Source organism: Stomoxys calcitrans, chromosome 2, assembly GCF_963082655.1.
Source record: "Stomoxys calcitrans chromosome 2, idStoCalc2.1, whole genome shotgun sequence".
NCBI lineage: Eukaryota > Metazoa > Arthropoda > Insecta > Diptera > Muscidae > Stomoxys > Stomoxys calcitrans.
In genome coordinates, this window is record NC_081553.1 from 224250220 (window position 1) to 224270764 (window position 20545).

Genomic DNA, 20545 nt, shown 5'->3' on the forward strand with positions numbered 1-20545 from the left:
AAGTCAGCATTTGGCTTAAAGCCTGGCACTGCCTTCATTCGCAGCAAAAAATCCTATTAAATTATTCCGAACTCCGACGTACTCTTTCTTCGCCAGAACATAAATAAAAATAAAAAAACAACACAACAACAGCTTTGAAGCAGAGTTGATAGGTACACATTTCGTGAGCATTTAATTATATTTGTAATTAATTAAAGCGAAATTTACTCTGACGCAGCGACATGTCGCTAGGGTTTTGCTCATAAAACTCTTTGTCACCTCTACGGAATGTTTTCGCATTTTCCTCGTCACCATTTTTTTGTAAGGCATTGTGACAGTTTTTCGTGCGAAAAGCCTAGTATTAACTGTGTTTTGGCAGTTGTTCGGCCGAAAAGTCGAAATCAGAACTAGATTTAAGTAGATAATTCTCTCATCAAAATTAGTGATCCCACATAATAAGTCATTAGTCTACACTCACAACCAAAAGTAGAGGGATATTTGTATACCATATTCCAAATTTGTAAATTCCAGTATTCATAATTCCTATTTAACAAGAACCATAATGATACGGTAACAATACATAACACCAAAACACGTTGAAACTGTACATCAGCATCAAAATCTTCTTGTTCTTTTTTTTTTCAATGTATGTGTTAAAAGAGACAACTAAAGAGAGATCACAATTATTTTTTTATTTTTCATTTTAAGTACATACATATATGATTATCCTGTTTGAGCGCGGAAATTCAATATTTTTTTAAGGTATTTTTTCTGTTTTAAGTTTTTCTATACCTGCACATTTAAAATGCAATGCTGCATTGTCCATAGGTAGTAATTTGATATAGTTTTTGAAGCAAATAAAAATTTTCAATATTTTCAAGGATGGTTTGAAATGACAAGAACATGTATGTATGTATGCAAGGCACAGGATATTTGGTATGTGTTAAAGTACAACATAATTGAAAAAGGTTCATAAGAAGAAATACCTATGCAGCCGAATCTCATTGGAGCCAGAATTGTTATAATGACACACAACTAAGGTGAATTGCGTTTAGGTGGGGAAAGGTGTCAATGTTTTCTTTTTTAAAATAATATTGCACTTGTCCCGGCCTATATGCGGTTTATACAACAACAAAAAGTGATATGCTAAGGAATAAAAAAAGATAAAAATAGGTCTGTTCGCGTAGTTTTCCAGTAAAAATTTGCAGAAGAGTAAGAGCCATTCGTATATCCGTGATCTCCGTGCCGTTGGACAGCTATCACAAATTACCGTGCAATCCCATGGCAGCCGGTTGTACGTACCGCATTGGCCTGATGGAGTCTTTCAGTGCACAACACACTGCTACAACAACAATAACAAACGTGCACGAAGCTATGAATGTCATCCGTGGCGTCAAGTCGCGCAAAGCGCTGGTTCTATTGTTGCTCCCTGATGAGGATGATTCCATCAAAACACTTAAGAAACCGATAATTGCTCTTTTCTTGGTGTCAGGATACAATGTTTTAATTTTTCAAGATTTTTCAAATAATTCCGCAAATTTTGCACTGAAATTCTAATGTAGAACAACCGACTTGTGGAAAAATTGCAACTTCATTTGCCGAGTTTTCTGTACCTGAACACTAGCTACCGCCATGAATCTTCATTAAAAGTAAATAAAAATTAAACAAATTTAATAGTTACCAATAAACAATATTTATATTTTTTACGTTCCTCTGCCTTTTTGATCCATTTTGGAGTTAGCTTTTGTATTTGCATGTAACGGCTGCTTTTCATCAAACAGCTGACCTTTACAAAACATCTGTTCAAAGTTGCAAATTTCTGCTGGCAAAAAAGTCCCCGTAGAAATTTTCAGGTTCTTTAATTTCTAACTGTCAAAATTTGCTCTCTCTCGCGCTCTCTTCTGCTGGCGAAATTTTTGATATGATTTTAATTAAAGCTTAATAGGAAATAGGTTTATATGACAGCTTTCCTTTTACAAAACTGTCAAATAAACATATATTAAGGCTTCATTAAGTTTTGGGAATAAATGTTTATATAAAAATATAAAAAAGAAAATTTTTGATATGATTTTAATTAAATCTTAAAAAATATAATTTTTAATTAAATGTTTTTTTTTTGTTTCAGATTTCCATTGATTTTATTTAACGGTAAATATATGCAGTTGAGAAAGGTAAGTTTTAAATCAATATGGCGCTATACTCCAATCAAAGAGGATTCAAATAATAGAGAAATTTTTTGTGCTTTCAAAATTTGACAGCAAATGTCAAGCTTATAGATGTTGGTAAATATTTTATTTTTCTTTAAATCAAGCAGCTCTACCAAAAAATTAAAAAAATAAAATTTACATGAAGAAGAAAAGAAATAAAAGAAAGCAAGGAGCACATATTGGAAGCTAAGGCTGGAGAAACTCTATATACGTGGAATACGCTATAGTTTACTTCACGGGAAAACGTAAACGACGCAACAAACTGAGAGCAGGCTTTTGCTTGCGGCATGTTCTTAGATAATTGTCAATTATCTATATTCAAAAGTGCCACCAACCAGTCCATGTGCAAAGTTCAAATTTTTTATCTATTTATCGTATTATTTATCTAATCTCCAATCAAGATATATTAATTTACAGGTAGTGGTAATTGCCCAACAACAAAATATTGAGTGCACTATCTGTCAAAATCAGTGATTAGTGCAACTGTGATTTTGTGTATGTTACTAGTTCGCGCCATTTTTCGTTGTTTGTGTTACGGTACACTACCTGTTAATTAAGTTATGGCTCCAATCATTCTGCACTCTAGTTGGACTTGTTTTTCCTATTAAAATAATGAATGAAATCACTTAGAGCTCTCTACTAAGTGATTTCATAGGATACAAGAATTGGATTGATCAGTTAAGCCTAGTACTGACTTCGACATTTTGGCCGAACAGCTGTCAAAACGCATTATGAAAAAATTGTGACGAAGAAAATGCGAACACGTTCTGTAGAAGTAGTACTGAGTTCTATAAGCAAAATATTAGCTACACGTCGCTGCGTCAATACAAATTTCGCTTTAATTAATTGCCAATGTAATTAAAAAGCTCACGAAATGGGCACCAATCAACTCTCTTCCAATGATGTTCTCTTTGCTGTGTGTTGTTGTTCGACTTTTGTTTGTGTTGTGGCAAAGAATAGAGTCCGTCGGATTTCGCAATAATTTAATAGGCATTTTCGCTGCGAATGAAGTCAGTACTAGGCTTTACCCAAAACTACGTACGTTTACATTGGCTACTTAATCCGGATGTATGACCTTTTCGAGATTTAACTGAATCCCAACTAAGTGGATCAGGAAAAAAATTTTCAGAACGTTGGCTCTAGTTTTTTCCTCTTTAATTCTTAAAAAGTATGTTCTTAAACATGTAAAACTATCAGGTGTATTTTCCTGCTCTAACAAAAGTTATTAATCATTTTAAACCCACCACTAAAGGGTAAAATGTAAATTTTGCCCAAGAACATTCCACTAAGGAACAGGAGCAAACTTCTCACATATCAATGAGTGTAGTCCGATTCAAATTTAAGCTCAATGATAAGCGGCCTCCTTTTTATAGCCGAGACCGAACCTCGTGCCGCTGTGCTACACCTCTTTGGAGAGAAGCTTTTACATGGCATAGTACCTCACAATTTTGTCAGCATAAGGAGGGGCAGACTACCGCTGAAAATTTTTTCTGATGGTCTCACCGGTTGCAGTCGTTCAGCGTCATAGGCGGACATCCTAACTTCAGCGCTACGCTGGCCTCCACCATAGGGTGAAGAAGCGCTGAAAATTTCCCCGAGGCTTTTGTTATGATTTCCAACAACCAATGTACACCTGACACCCGATTTGAAATCTTGAGCCCCTGGAGGTGTAATAATACTCACTGATGCAATTGTTCATTTGAAAAATAGGTATTTTATATATCAAAACCATTAATCGGGAGATTGGTCTATATGGCAGCTATATTTCCGATTTGGCCTGTATTTGCCATGATTGGGAGGACGCATTTTGTGGTCTCGGAAATAAAATCGGAAGATCGGTCTATATGGGGCCTATTCCAAAACGTGGACTTATGGTCCAATTTTGGTCCCAAGTCTTCTATAATAATAAAAATTATCTTTGCCAAGTTTCATCCACCTACGTCAACTCCTTTTTTTGGCCAACTTTAATATAAACTCGACGACACTGTGCGACGTGTCGCTGCGTAAATATACATACATTTAGCTTCAATTAATTGCAAATTAAATTAAATACTCTTGAACTGGGTCAAAAACAACTCTGCTTCAATGTAGTTGCTTTTATTGTGTGTGTCTTTGTATGACATTTGTTTGTGTTATGTCGTCCAATAGGATTCGGCACATTTCGCAATAAATTTTCATGCGAATTAACTTAGTACTAGGCTTATGTAACTACTACTTAGTGTATTGAATGAAATAACTGCAACATGTCGCTGCAGCAGATATAAAATGATGCAATTTAAATGTGATTACATTATTTCGCTTTTCGAAGCCAACTCTAATTGAATGTTGTTATCTTTACTTTACGTATTAAGATCAATGTTGCCACTCAAGGAAATTATTTCCTACCTAAATTAAAGAAAAATCCTAACAAACTCGACCAAAACCTACCAAATGTTCCACAAGCCAAAAATGCGGTATATGTTTTTAAACCCGCCACCGGGAACTAGTCCATTTTGCCTTTCCATTTTAAACATATCAAATTATACATTTTCAACGCTACAAACGATCTAGTACCGTCGTTATTCATAAAGGATCTAGCCATGTCCATCCCTCTGTTTGTTGAACTCACTATATAGCCTTACGTTCAATGATGGCCTATATCTTGATGTAGCACCCTTTATACCCGTATTTTTGCTCCGAGTTCAATGAACAACCGTGCCGAGTTTGGATAAAGCTATCTCCCGACCTAAATGTTTGGGCCCAGAATTGCGCTTTTACCAATTTTTACCAATTTACGTCATTACAGGGAGTTGCATGAACCCCTCAACATCTGTGTATGCGGCTGCCACATAGGCCTTTTTTCCGATTGAAGGCTCAAAGCCGCATTTCCTACCCGAATTTATGAAATTTTGAAGAGATCTCTTAACACTCGTACCAGTTACAGTCAATATCAGAATCTACGCCCTTTTTACAGAAATTTAAAACAGTGAGATCCCTTGTAACAATATATGGTCTCTTGACATCCATGGTTTTGTTTTGCACTCTTAACGAATACGCAGAAACGACAAGAAGTGAATTAATTTTTAGTTATCCCCTGCAATCTTTTTAAGTAATTAACTTGGTATTTATAAGTTGGAAAAACCTACCAAAAATTGAGGTCAGCCTCAAGAAGAGAATAAAAACCTACAAATTTGGGCTGGAAACTACCAAAAACGACAGCACTGATTAAGATAACGTTTGTTTGTATTATCCAAAAGAGACCGTCGACAAATCTGCCAGCTTGTTAATGAATAATGCACGCTCGTTGTTTGTCCCCTGTCCCAGTGTAAAACAGGCGCAAAGCATTAAAGCATGTGGCAATACTTCCACTTCTCAAGCATGAACGGTAACAAGCATGACGGTAACAAAAGAACTACCGCTAAACGAAAAAAAAGAGAAATAACTAGAAAATTTTCAAGAGAAAATAGGTGCTTCAAAAGAGCGTAGAGTGGTTTCGTGGGTTTTGTACGTACTCTCTTCTGTTGCCTGTAATTAGCGTTTAAGTAGTTTTGTCTATGAACTGATTGTGTATGAGCGCAAAGTCAGCAAAAAACAGAATAATAAATGTATTTAATTTATTTGTATATAATTTCAAATGTTTGTTTATAAGATAAAAACACACACGGACACATGTAATATACATGTGTATAAAATTTTTTTTATATCGGATTTTGTCTATAAACAAGACCATGGTAACCTTATAATTCTTAAAAAAAAAACAAATAAACTAACATATGACCGCAATAATAAATAAAACAATGAATTCGGAACAAAATCAATTAGCACATTCCCATGAGAAAAGAGATACAGTAAGGGGGGTTTGTTTTGTTGCATAAAAGATTTTTGATATTAAAATATTTTTATTTTTATTACAAAAAGAAATCAATAAAAGTAAACTTGTTTTTTTATGTCATCTTATATTTCTAAATATATTTTTATGTACGAGTATAATATTATATACATGTAGGTACTAATTATATGATTCATTGCTGCCATATTTTTTATTAAGTTTTTTTTTCCATTTGATTATTATATTTTGCTTCCTCTCCTTGTTCTCTTTGTTCTTCACAAATGTAATTATAATGAATACCTATGTACATCTTAATACATACCACGCATTGTATGTTTATTTAGTTTTTTTTCTAGTGATTATTTTTAATGTGTTCAAGTGCCTTTTATACAAAAAACAAACCAACTTGTTTTTATTGATTCTGTTTTGTGCTTTGCCTTTAAGTTTTATACTTCATATATAGTTATTAAAAATGTCGTTAATTTAACTGTACACATACACATGCACACTCACATTCATATCCATCTACATAAATGTGAAAAGATGTAAAAGAGAAAAGCAAAAACAATTAAAAATTATAGATAGTATATGAATAAACTAGTTTTGCTTTGCTAATTTTAACAAATTGAGATTGTGGTTATCGATTTGATTATTTTGTTTTTCATCAAATGTTTATATTTTCTTGGGCATGTGCGTGCGTGTGTGTATTTTTCTCTATTTATTTTTTTTTGTTAATGAGCATCATGTATTTAAAAATGTTCGAGCTCTTAACCACATTAGAAACCAAACATTGATATGAATTTCTGAAAATATGTAGGTAAACGGGACGGTATATCTTATAAATTATTACACTGCTTAGGTAGACAAGACCAAACCTGTAATTTCATGCTCAAGTAAAGTAAAATTCTCTTAGCGCCTTAATATTGTGCACTTTTCTTTTTCAATTGATCTCTTCAGTCTCCTCTACTTCGGTTTTGGTCTTCCCCTTTAACAGTGAGCCTTCCATTAGCACCGTTTGTTATATTTTTTCCGTTTTTCTTTCTTTTTTCACAATATGACCTATTCAAAGTTTCTTCTTAACTGTCTATCACAGAGCGTTTGGTCAATAAACCGAGCTCAGAATAGATTTCCAAGTGCCCAACCTTCTTGCTTCTTCTCCAATTTCTCATAGGTTGTTTCGAATTGTCTTTATTCATTGAAGTTTTGGTCTGCGTTTAGCTTCAGATGTATTTTCAAATGAAAATGCTTCGATCAATCTGGCTTAGCGAAAATAAACCTTCTATTTTGATACGCAAAGTTTTACCAATTGAAACGAACACATTTTAATATCCTACATCACTACAGTGGTACAGGGTAACACCCCGAAGGAGAGCAAACCCATTGATAAGTATACCGATCGACTCAGAATAACTCTTAGATCTGATTTAGCTATGTCCGTCTTTCTCTCCATATTAATTTTGTTATGACTTCCGACAACTGTGCTTAATATGGCGCAAATCGGTACATAGCCTGACATAGCTGCCTTATAAACCGATCTGGGATCTTGACTTCTTGAGTCTCTAGAGGGTGCAATACTCATCCGATTTGGAAGAAATTTTGTACAACTGCTTCTCCCATGACCTTCAACATACGTGTGCAATATGGTCTGAATCGATCCATAGCTTGATTCAGCTCCCATATAAACCGATCTCCCGATTTTGCTTCTTGAGCCCCTACCAGGCGCAATTCTTATTCGAATGGACTTAAATATTACGCAATGACTTCTACAATGTTCAATGTTAATTACGGTATTTATGGTGAAGGAATCCTTGAGGAGCTTCAAACCATTTAAGTCACCCCAGACCTGATGAAATATTTCCGGCGTTACTACAGAAAGAGGCAGACTATCTGGCGCCTCATCTGGCTAAAATTTTCACAGTGTGCCTAGGACTTGCATATACTCCGAAAACCTGGCAGGAGGCAAGGGTGGTGTTTATACCCAAGCCCGGCAAGGCAAGTTATGCGACCAAAGGCCTACAGATCCATAAGCCTTATGTCCTTTCTACTCAAAACCATGGAACGCATTGTGGATACCATGATTAAGAGTAAGACATCCAGCAAACTGTTTAAATACAAGCAGCATGCCTATGTCATGGGAAGATCGGTGGAGACTGCCCTGCACGAGGTTGTGCATAAAATGGAAGAATCCTTCGATGCCGAAACGTACACCCTGGCGGTATGCATTGCCATCGAGGGGGCTTTTAACAATGTGTGGACCGACACACTGATCCAATCCTTAGACCAGTACTGGGTGGACCCGGTCCTTAGAGACTGGATAAACCATATGCTAAGAAACAGGTGGATAAATTGTGTGTCCCATGGCATAAATATAAGGGAGAAAGTTGCACAAGGCAGGCGGGTGTTGTTTAGAGTGATGAAAACACAAATGTTCACAACTTTCGGCGTGGATTATCACAACAAGAATTCATTGATGAACTTAAATCTTTGTCTGGCGATGAAGCACCATCCTATAGCACTGTGAAAAGGTGGTATAATGAATTCAGTCGTGACCGACGATCGCTCAAAGCCTAATACCGTTAAGGTTGTCCAAAAACGGCAGTTTAACAAAAGAACTTGATGCCGTTCGTGAACTTTTAACGCAAGATCGTCATGTGACATACCATGAAAGAGAGGTATCCTTGACCATTTCTTTCACCTCCATAAATTCGATATTCCATGAATACCTTGCCGTAAAAAAGATATGTTCTCGATGGATTCCGCACACTTCGAAAATTGGTTAAAATGAAGGTCCGCGGAGATTAGTGGGAAGAAATGTTAAAAAAATTCGTCACAAGTGGCGAATCTTGGATCTTGGAAAAAAAATAATTGACCGTTTGTGTCATCGAAGGCGAGCCAAATCCAAAGAAAGTTGTTTGTAGAAGAAGTACTACGCAACAAATGGTCGTCTGTTTCTTCGGCAAAACTGACAAGACGAGTCATTGTTCACCATGACAATGCGAGCTCTCTCACTCATCCGCTCAAACCAGCTCCTTTTTGACCGACCAAACCGTCGAATTGATGAGTATTCTGCATTTTTATTAATAGGCCAGAAATGTATATAGTACTTTGTCTCTGCAGAAGGAGGTGCCTGTGTCAAAGCCATCTTTGGTAGAAGTTTCGGACTTTATTTTTATTCCTTGGACAACTTGATTTGGCTCACATTCACATCTTTCCATTCCCCTCTTCTTTCTACGATTAAACGTTTCTCCTTTTCTCCCGACATTTCTCCTTAACGTTAACGATGATAATTTCGTAATTATTCTCGTGGACCGCTACTATTGTACTATATATATTACCAAAAAAAATTACAGTTATCACCGATCAACCCATATTATCAAGATTCGAACCCAAGCGTTGTGAGTCAATTGAGGACATGATTTCCTTATTATTCTTTGTTCTGATAATGAATCATACATTATTTCACTTATTAAAAAATTAGTGTAAACAATTGATCTGGCAACTACAAGAATCGCATAAGTGAAGAGAGATATGATAATGGAGGAAATAAATTAAAAATTATATTCAGCTGCTACCCTTTCTGACAGCAACTTGGGTTACCATTGTCAAAGTTTTAAAAAATAAGATTTTGAAATCGTACTGCTTTCATGCATTGTGTATAATTCCACCTTCATGTGCACATTTTCCGTTAAGTGCGGCCAATTTAGTTAAACGCCGTGCAACACTGATCTATAAAAGGATTTTTTTTATAACAAAAATAATCTGAAATTGTTGCTAAATTATTTTCAAAAAAGGGGGACCATTGATTAAATTCTTCCAACAAGAGTGCTTATGGGTATTTTACAGTTTTCTGGTTTACAATGAATACCTAAATGTTTGAATAAATAAATCTAAATCTTATTAAGACATATTAGTGTAAATATAAACAAACATTCTTGTGAATCATGTTTTTGCTCTGAAAGGAAAAAAATTTTGTTTTCTTATAATCACCATGTTTGCTATAATTACATTTAATTGCTTTTGTTTTTTTAATTACTAAATATGGATATGTAATACTTATATAAAATAAGAATAACAAAACACCAATAGCATTCTTCCAATTCATTTTATTGCAAGCCGGCAAGAGAGCGTTAGTGCAGTAATGCAAAAGCGACATACAAATTTAATACAACACAAGAGTATGCCCTCCCCCTCTTTTCTACGGGAAAAGAAATAAAGTCTACAGTTACTTAAGTATTATCCATATTACATTACAGTTGTTTGATTTTGTGGTAATGGACATGCACAGATATGTATGTACATATGTAGCTTGCCACTTTAGCAGAATGAGGGCTCTTTTAGTTGAATTAGATTTCATATGCCACAGCTAATTAGAATCATTCAAATTGTAAAACATATGGCAACTCTTTTGTATGCCCTTTATTATTTCTCTTAATAATTCTGTCTCTGTTAATATTTTTTTTTTTAGAAAATCATTATGAACACAAAGTATAGTTACCCATATTTAACCACTACATGCATAGAAAGTAGTTAGATGATTATACATATATGCGAAAAAATTTTCTATATTATATTGAGGTATAGGAAAGCAACACAAAATGCTTATAAATCTTTAAACGATTTTTACATGTAAAATTTTACTTTTGCCCTCACTAAATTCATTTTTTTGTGTAATGTTTCAATGTTTTCATTTTTCTCTCTATTGTTTCTTACTGCTTTTTAATATCCCTAACAAAAGAAACCCCATTTTGCTGTATTGACAGACTACAAATAAAAACTTATTTTTTTGTTATATTTTTTATACTTAACCAGTATTTTTATGTGTGCGTTACTGCTCTGTCGCCGCCCTTGGCTATGCGTCGTCGACGTCGAGCACACAACATAAGAAGAAAATACAAAAGAAAACAGAAACGATATAACAACGAGCCAACGTTGCCTTGCCGTTGCCTCTGAGATGGCCGTCGTTGCCTGTGTGTTGAGAGTTCAGTCGCGCTAGTGTGTGTGTGTTTGGTTTTGTGTTTAACTAACAGTTTGTTGTCTCGAGAAGAAGAGGCACACGAAAGAAAACGACGTAATAAATATGGAAAATAAAAATCATATATACAAAATAATTGTTTTAAGAGTTTAGTTTTAACTTAAATGCGGAAGAGTGCATACATAACTCAAGGCGGCGGCTGCTGAACGATTCCTACAACAACAACAACAACAAGGAGATACTTATAAAAAGAACATTAAGAAGCAAAAAGGAAATAAAGAAACTTAGTGATTAAAAAAATTAATTTAAAGTGAAATAAAATTTTAAGGTAAGTTTCTTATAACCAAAGAAAATTATTTTCAATTTCAATGACATTTGTTAAGAAAAATGAAAAATTGTTTCTACCGTTTAATATGGATTTTCCATAAATTATAGATATTGTGTGTATTTTTGTTTTAATATCGTTGGATTATTTTTGTATTGCTTTTCAATGACTGTTGTATTTTTATTGCCGCCCTGTCTCATAGACTACCATTTAATTTATTCACTGAATTTAAACCTCAACTCTCCCCACCACTAATAACGTTGTTGTGAAATATAGCTTTTATAAATATAATTTTGTTTTAAAGCATTTTTTTTTCTTATTTATTCACATTGTTATTTTACTATGCGCGATTTTTATAACCAGAGAAGTATAAAAAATGATTACCTCTGTGTGTTTGCTTATAAAAACATAAAAAAGAGATACAAGACCGACGGAAATCGAGAGGGAGAGCGCATCGCCCACTGAGTTAAATCAATAGACAGAGAGAAAGAGAGGTACAAACATTTGCCACCACCACCGTTCTACCATCTCTCAGCTCTCCATTCCATACAAAATTACCTGATACAATAGTGATGTCTACACTGTCTATAAGAAAAATGCATAAATGTCCATTTATATAATCCTATGGGCGACTAAAAAAAGTTTTTTTTTTTTTTTTAATAAAAAACAACGAACAATGCGAAAGTATTACAAACAAATGGGCACTTTGGCTAAAATCGTGAGTTTGGTATATATACAGCTATATACAAATTTGGACCGATCTGAAGCATATTTGACATGGATGTTGAGGGTGTTAACACAACTCACAGTCCCAGTGCCATCATACCATCTTCGATTAAGACCAACTTTTAACTTGCCTATGGACAAAAAAGTCTATGGCCAAGGTTTCAACTCAATATATATTAAAAAAATGTCGATATTTATATTGTACACAATTATGCAGGACAAGGGACAGCTTGTATTTGGCACAATAAGGACATTTCTAGATTAATTGTATATCAATATTGGCATGGTGCTGGCAAAAATCCGCAGTATCTTGTCAACCTTATCTTATGAGCCAATCAGTATACGTATATCCCGTAGGATACATTGCGAACATATTATTTTCAAAACATGTAATATCTAATAGATACTTTCGCCTTCCTCTCGGTATTGCACATGCCGGAAATCAAACGAAATTGACAAACTTTTCCATATATAAATAAAGTCCCCCGCATGGAAAAAAATGCAAATTTTTTTCTTCACAAAATGTACACACTTATAGAAAAATTGATATCAAATGTGTCTGTTTTGATACCAAACGGAATTAATGGTGAAGCAACCTCGTAAAATTTGCAAATTTTGCCTATGAACATTCCACTAAGGAATAGGGGCAAACTTCTCACATATCAATGAGTGCAGTCCAATTTAAGTTTAAGCTCAATGACAAAATCTAAACAATACGAACAACGTATAAAACGATAAGTTCCTTTTGGTATTAGCTTTATTACCAATCAGGTGTTGTTTTTAATACCAAACTGTTTAATACCATTGAGGTTATCACTGCCGTGAACTATTCAAGCTCCTAAAGAATTACATCTTTACCATCCTCGATTCGTTTTGTTGCAATTTAAACAAATGGTTCCTTATACATTGATTCACAGAAATGGCATTTGTATGAATACCCTAACACAAGCTAATAATATTTATTAAGTTTTTTTATTATAGATATATTAATTTTTGGATAAATTCATTTCCAACACTTTATAGTGGCGACATCTAAGTACAAGCTAATGAAAAAATTTCGATGCAATCACAAAGCTATAAACGTAGCACCGTCATTTCTAAATAGTCTTTTTCGACTGGTCAAAAAAAACTTCATTTTTTATAGAAATAAAAAACACAAAATTGGCATCACTGAAAACCATTTAACAAACATGCGCTCTCTTTCTCTTTTACTCGTTGTTGTTTGCTAATTATTTGCCGCTCTCCACATGTCTTTTTCTCTTCACCAACATGTGCGTTACAATAAAATACAACTTTTGATTTTTCAAAAAAAAAAAAAAAAAAACACAAACAGCAAAAAAGAGAATATTTTTTATTATTTATAAATGCTTTAGCTTTTGTTGGCTGTTTTTTTACTCGTTTTTTTCCTATTATAATTATAAGTTGAGAATTATCATCATTTTTCTTAATGTGTTATCATTGAAATTCAAAGATAATTTTGTGTTTCTTATAATAAAATTTAGAAACACAATAAAATAAAATTTTTTTTATATAATCAAATTTAATTGTGTTTTTTCTTTTTTGTAGCATATAATACCTAAAATTTTTAATTTGTCATCACGGCAGCAGCTTCAACCTGGCATTTCTTAGCGAGTATCAACAACCACGACGTGGTCGTCGTTCTTTATTACCCCAAATGGGTGAATTCGATATAAGTCTTATAGAAGAATTCCGCCAGCGGGAGAGTCTCTACGATCGTAACTCTCTGCAGTTTAAGGATAAACTTTACAATGCACAACAGTGGCAGGAAATATCCAATAAATTGGGATATGATGGTAAGTGAAGAAAAAGATAAAGAATATGTCGGAATTCTAAAGTGATTAACAGGGTCTTAAAGAGATCAGCAGTAAAGAAACAGCATTGAGCACATCGAACCATCGCTTAGGAGGGCTCAAGTAAATAGAACCTGTATATTACATAGACTTAGGCAAAAAATTTTTCTAGTTTCGATTTTTTTCTAGAACAGGAGCCGTGTGTCTCCGGGTTGGTATTAATCATGATCCAATAGGAGTTGAGGCAACTGAATCATAACTATTCTGGTTTGTAGAGGAAGATTATTCCGATTTGATGCTCAGGGCGGCAGATGATCCCCAAAAACAATATTCAGACTGTTTTAGTATTCTCGTGAACGCTGCTTAAACTTGTCCTGCGGGCCAGGATTCATTTGAAATTAATTGTTATTGAGGATGCCATCTTATTGCTTCCATTTTTTTTTTGGGATTAAACTTGTATCGAACAGCACTAATTGATATGAGATAATAATGCCTGCTTTTCCTTAATGGAATGAATTTATAATAGAACCCTACCTAAGGCACTACTCCCCCTTTTTTTAGGAGAACATAAAATTATTATCACCTCTTCAATTTTTTATCATCTCAGTTGTCATTAGACCACCTTCATCGCGACACAAAGATACAATTACATATATATTGCCTAAGCAGTGTCTACTGTCCTGTATACATAGCAACATCCAAATCATATTTTGTGGATAAGCAATCACCATCCAGAGATGGCAGGTTGGATTTTCATGATATCGAAAGATGATTACAACAGAGAGCCTCTGAATCATGCCTGGCCAAACGTCACTTGCCGAAAACAGAAAGTGGAAAGGCCCCATTAATGACAAAATGACACAAATAAAAGAAAATTATGATATTTGTTCATCGGCTCGGAGACCACGGATACGACCACTCCCTATGAAATCCTAGAGCTCAATAAATTGGCGGTTAAAAATCTGGCACTTTTCTACGGATCAGTAATTGGCATGTCGGCAAACATGACAGGGTCCGTTGTTGTGTAGCCAGATACTTTCATGTACATTTAGCGATACTTGCCAAGCTCCCTTAGGGGAGCAAGGTGGTTCCGGTGCGAAGATCCGAACACTGGAGGAAAGACTGCCGTCCTTTTATTACTTCAGTTGGGAGAACAAGCGAAGACCTGCCATTCCTTCGGCTGGTGGAACGACTAAGGTCCTATCATTCCTTCGGCTGAGGGAACTACTGAGGTCCTATTATTTCTTCGGCCTGGCGGACGACTGAGGTTTGAATTTCCAAATATTATTTCTAAAAGGCACAATTTGCATATTATCATCCTTACTTAATATGGTATGAATTGGTCTATAACTTGCTATAGCTCTCTATATCTCTATCATACAGGGTGGCTGATGAATATTGCTACAATGATGAATATTGCTACATTTTTTTTTCGGTGTATGGAATACATTTTTCTTTTATTCATGTTAAATTAAATTATTAAATTAATTATTAAATTATTATTAATTAAATTAATTAATTAAATTAATTATTAAATTATTATTATTAAATAGAAAAAAAGTTATTACATTTTTTTTTGGTAGCGGCTTTCATCAGCCACCCTGTATAAGGCGATCTTCCAATTATACTTCTTGAGCACCTAGAGAGTGCAATTCTAATCTGATTTGTCTTTCATTTGTCACAATAACTCCTCTTGTGACCTCCAACATTCAGGTCAAGTACAATACAATCTATTTCTGTCCATAAGATTATATAGCTCCCACCTAAACCGATCTCTTGAGTTGACTTTTTAATCACCTACAGCAGGCAATTCTTAATCAAATAAATGAAAATGGGAACTTTTTGTTATGACCAGGTCGTGGATCCTTAGAAAGTCTCTATTTTGCAAATTCTTTAAACTACCCACCCTTTAATAGGTACAAAATAAGTTTTCAACTTTAATTCTCCAATTCCATACTCGTCCTTGCCACTTGGATGTAGTTTACTTTTAGGCATATATATGTAGACACTTTCACTCACTACTACTAAAGTGAACACTTTCGATTATTTGTTGAAAACACAAACCATCCCTTAGCAAAAAATTCAATTCTTAATAAGGAATTGTTAGAGGGGGTTTCCTTCATACCATTAAAAATTACCAAAGCACAGAGGAATTTTATTGGAATTTTGTTCAGAGAGGAGAAGCTATTGTTTTGAGGTTTGCCGGTTAGTTGTTGTTTGGTCAATCATAAGCATGAAAACTCTCGGAGCTAGTGACAAAGGATAGTATAAAGGAAATTCATGAAATGCACAATAGTATAGCTCTCAGTTACTCTTAAAAAACATGGACACACACACATATAAATGTGAGCAATAAAACAATAATGAATGAATTCAATCATGTGTGTGCTCTGGGGAAAAATAAAAACAAGACACCATACCAGCAGGATTTGACCTCATGAACCAATAAAGGGGGTATTTGGATTGGCTACAAACAACCATTATTTAGACATAGAGTGCTAGAGTATTAAATGTAAAAATCTCGACATTACTTTTCTTCTCTAAAAGTTACTTTGAGACCCCGTTTGTACATTTTTATTCTCTTTTAATATCTAATGATGTCATTATTCTTTTCTAGTTTCCATCTTAAAGGATCGCATGTTGCAACTTCGCAATCGTTACAATTTAGAAAAACGACGCATGGAACAGCTGCGTGAAGAGACTGGCAAACATCATGAATCGCCTTGGGGTTTATATGACAGCTTACAATTTCTAAGCGGTCATATAAAGTCGCGTAGACGCTACAAAAGTATATTGCCCGTATACAATCACAAAGATGACAGCCAATTGAATGATTCCGGTAATGACTATAGTGCCATGGGTGTAGATGATTCTGCTATGTTGATAGATAATAGCGCTAAAGATGATATGATGCACTCTCCTGGTGGTGTTGGCGGCAGCAGCTCACAACCTTTTCCTAATGGTCTATTCAGCGTTAAAGTCGAAGAGAACATGTCGGAGGGACACGCTTCCGAAGTTGATACGTAAGAATTGGTTTCTTTTTTGGTTATAATTTATTTTTATTTACTATTTTCATTTTTCTTATTTGTGAATAGTGAAAATTCTCAATCTACTCGGGGTAATGACCATTTTGCTGATAATCTAAATGTTATGTAAGTTTAGAGTAGGGATATGTATTGGACTATTTCATTGAAATATCATATTTCATGCATTGGTTTAGAAAAATCGTTCAATTTCAAAATGGATTTGTTAGAAAATCAACAACGCTACAAAGTATTGGTCCTAGACCCATAAAACCCTTCAAAGATCGGAATTCAATCAGAATATATGTATCTTGTAGTTACACCGATCAACAGCGAGAGCCGTTACCGTTGTCTAGCGTTCGAATCCATCAACACAAGTGTAATTTGCCACAGACAGAATGTCTGTCATTACACAAAAATACATGCATTGGGAAAAAGTTGCAATAGACAGGGTTGTCGAGCGTGGTTAATGTGGTAATCGTATCATAGATGCGTTTTCGCTATTAATATGTTTCAAATACAACATACCAACGCACGGCCTTTGAAGCCATCACACCTAATATGGTTGAAAAGTCTTCTAACCAAAGACGAAACGCGTCCCATAGTGGTTGGTGTATGTTGTTGTCTTTGGCTTTCCTTTTCCATTTGCAGAAAACTTGAAAAATATGTAGTTACTACTTCCAGAAGTTTTTATGGGTCATTATGTCCTGTTGAAGGCCACCGTAGCGCAGAGGTTAGCATGTCTGCCTATGACGCTGAACGTCTGGGTTTGAATCCTGGCGAAACCATCAGAAAAAAATTTCAACGGTGGTTTTCCCCTCCTAATGCTGGAAACATTTATGAGGTACTATGCCATGTAAAACCTCTCTTCAAAGAGGTTTCACACTGCGGCACGCCATTCGGACCCGGCTATAAAAAGGAGACCCCTTATCGTTGTGCTTAAACTTAAATAGGACTGCACTCATTGATATGTTAGAAGTTTGCCCCTGTTTCTTAGAGGAATGTTCATGGGCAAAATTTGCATTTGCATGCCCTGTCGCAGTTCGCATCGCAGCATTTTGGCAGGTCCAAGCTTCAAGTCAATAGTTGGCAATATTGGTGGCCGCCCTCTCATAGATAAAGAATTTGAACTTCGCACATAGACTGCTTGGTGGCGCTTGTGAATATAAAAGATAATGATAAATGAGAGTTATCTAAAAACATGCAGAATTTTGCTCTCAATGGCATGCAGGTTGCTTCGCTGGCATTTTATAAATATGCATTATTTCCTTTTCTGTGAATGAAACTATGGTTTAATGCACATATACAGGATTTCGGCGGTCTTAGCTTCTAATATATGTATCTTTCTTTCATTTATTTCTGCTGTAAATTTGATTTTTTTTTTGTAATGTTTTCGACAGAGCTGCTTGTTTTGAGGAAAATTAAATAGTTACCTATAAGCTTGGCAATTCCATGGCAGCCGGTTGTCGTACCGGATTGACCCGATGGAGTTCTTCATCGGCAAGGGCTGCTGCCTCAGTGTATAACACACTGCTATAACAACAACAACATAAGCTTGACATTTGCGGTAAAATTGTAGGAGCACAAAAATTTCTCTGTTATTCTCATCCTCTTTGCTCTCGTTCTTGTGTCTCATTTCATTTGTTGTTATTGTTCCTAATAGTAAGACCTTGACCTAAAATCAGCTGATGGATCTACAATGTAGACTTTTGATGTAGATTCTACATCAAAGGTGAAAAATAAACTGGTGAGCTGTTTAATTCAGTCTTAAATGTGAAACTTAAAACAGACCCGATAAAACTCTTGACATAGGGGTTTAGCTATATGTTTTATAATTTTTAAGTATTCTATCAAAATAAGTCTACCCTATAAAGCTGTGAATGAAAGCTAAGTCAAATAAAATCAAATATGAACAACAGACACGCTACGTTGTGATTGTGATCGCTTGGTTTAGTTAGTCCAAACTCTTCATTTCATTTCATTTAGTTGTCCTTCCGTAACACCCTAATTATGAACTGGTGCACAAAATTTTATTATTTGGCAAATTTCTTTGTAGGACTGAAATACATTCCTCAAATGATCAATATCGTGAACAAATGCGACGTCTGCAAAACCAACAAATGCAAATGCAGCAGCAACAACAACAACAACAAGAGAAACATCACCAGGAACAGCAGCAACAACAACATGAAAATCGACAGCAACAGCTGCAGCAACACAACTCCCACCAACAAATTCTACCAACCCGCATTATAAAACGTTCCCTTGGCCATAATAATCCGATGATAAGCGTTCGAAGTGACATGACACATCCAAAGCTGCGTAAACTCTCCAGACCACCTCAAATGGCAACTCCAACTATTGGAAAACGTGTCTATGAGGACGATTGTGGACACATGGTTGGGTCGGCCTACAACAATTTCCCCAAACAAATGCGCTTAAGTCCGCGTGAAAATAAATACAATGCTTTTGGAAATTTTATTTCCTCCTCACTCTTAGATTTACCACAAAAAATGGCCTTGGAATTGGTGGAGAAATTCACATCCGATATTGTTAAGGCCTTAACTGCAAAAATGGAAAATATGGAAGCTGCAGCAGCTGCAAAAGCTGCCGCCGCCGCACCAACAACAGTCGACTTGGATGATGATAATGAGGAGCACAACCATCATCATCAACAACATCACCACCACAACCATCAACAGCAACAACAACGGCAGGAAATGCAAAATGAAGACAGCAATGATGAATGAGAATTACTTTATTACGTTATTTATTATAAAAACATACGTTTATTATAAATATAAGAAATTTTATATACATACATACCTAATAAATATTGACATATATAGAATTTCCTCTACCCCAAAACTAAGAGGAATGCTATAAATGAAGTTTTTATTATTACAAGTTTGGTTAATAAAAATAGAAAATAAAAAATAATTAAAAAGTACAAATAAAAACAAAATAATAAAAAACTATTAATAGTAAAAAATAAAAAAATGCACAGTAAAAAATTTAAAAATAATAAAAAGTTACAAATTATATAAAAAAAAATGTAATTAAGAAATAAATGTTTAAAATTAAATAATTTTAATCATTCACTGAAATCGATATTCAATTACAATGCCAGATTCTAATTTTCTTGACAAATTCCCATGGTTATTGTTGTTTTATCCGCATTTGTTGTTGTAGCAGTGTGTTGTACACTGAGGCAGCAGCCCTTGCCGATAAAGGAATCCATCGGTTCAATCCGCCACATTTGTGTGTGGAGTCATCAATCCTCGTTAAACACCATAGCCAAGCAAGCTCGTTCCGGTCCATAGGACTGATCGCCGCGGAAATGTTATGGCCATTGGTCATTTAAAGGCACCAATAACCCACCTTGTCATATCGAGTATCACAGGTACTTAGTATTTATGGAAGAGTCGGTGCCGCCCGGTCCCTCACTGAGACTCTCCACTTGATATCGATGAGCATTGAGGGACTTTTTAATTTTAATGAGAGTAGGTGTAAACTCCGTGCCGTTTAGCTACAACTTAGTAATTACTTACTTGATGGTCTCATTAGTGAGCGAATAACGAGTTCTTCTGTTTTTCTAGCACAGGTGTTGAGCGGGTATATTATTCTATGCGTCGATGGGGTACTTTATATAAATGTGTACTTAAAATTATTATATATTTTTTTGTGTGACAAA

At 34.9% G+C, this 20545-nt stretch overlaps 1 protein-coding gene across 3 annotated transcripts; it reads left to right on the forward strand.

Moving 5' to 3' along the window:
* The first annotated feature begins 10817 nt into the window (after window positions 1–10817).
* Window positions 10818–19615, forward strand: LOC106081900 (probable basic-leucine zipper transcription factor R). 3 transcript variants are annotated; one of them, XM_013244155.2, is made up of 6 exons: window positions 10820–11062; window positions 11120–11294; window positions 13584–13831; window positions 16446–16851; window positions 16924–16980; window positions 18908–19615. In XM_013244155.2, the coding sequence occupies exons 3-6, from the start codon at window positions 13693–13695 to the stop codon at window positions 19599–19601; spliced, it is 1296 nt and encodes a 431-aa protein (XP_013099609.2). In that variant the 5' UTR covers window positions 10820–11062; window positions 11120–11294; window positions 13584–13692; the 3' UTR covers window positions 19602–19615. The 3 variants fall into 3 exon arrangements, with proteins under 3 accessions (XP_013099608.2, XP_013099609.2, XP_013099610.2); XM_013244154.2 differs by having other exon boundaries at window positions 10818–11294; XM_013244156.2 differs by lacking the exon at window positions 16924–16980 and having other exon boundaries at window positions 10822–11294.
* The last annotated feature ends 930 nt before the right edge of the window (window positions 19616–20545 follow it).

Coding starts and splice junctions, on each gene's coding strand:
- LOC106081900 (XM_013244154.2), top strand. CDS start 13,693: ATGGGTGAATTCGATATAAGTCTTATAGAAGAATTCCGCCAGCGGGAG. Junction 13,832..16,445: donor CAATAAATTGGGATATGATG/GTAAGTGAAGAA, acceptor ATTCTTTTCTAG/TTTCCATCTTAAAGGATCGC. Junction 16,852..16,923: donor CACGCTTCCGAAGTTGATAC/GTAAGAATTGGT, acceptor ATTTGTGAATAG/TGAAAATTCTCAATCTACTC.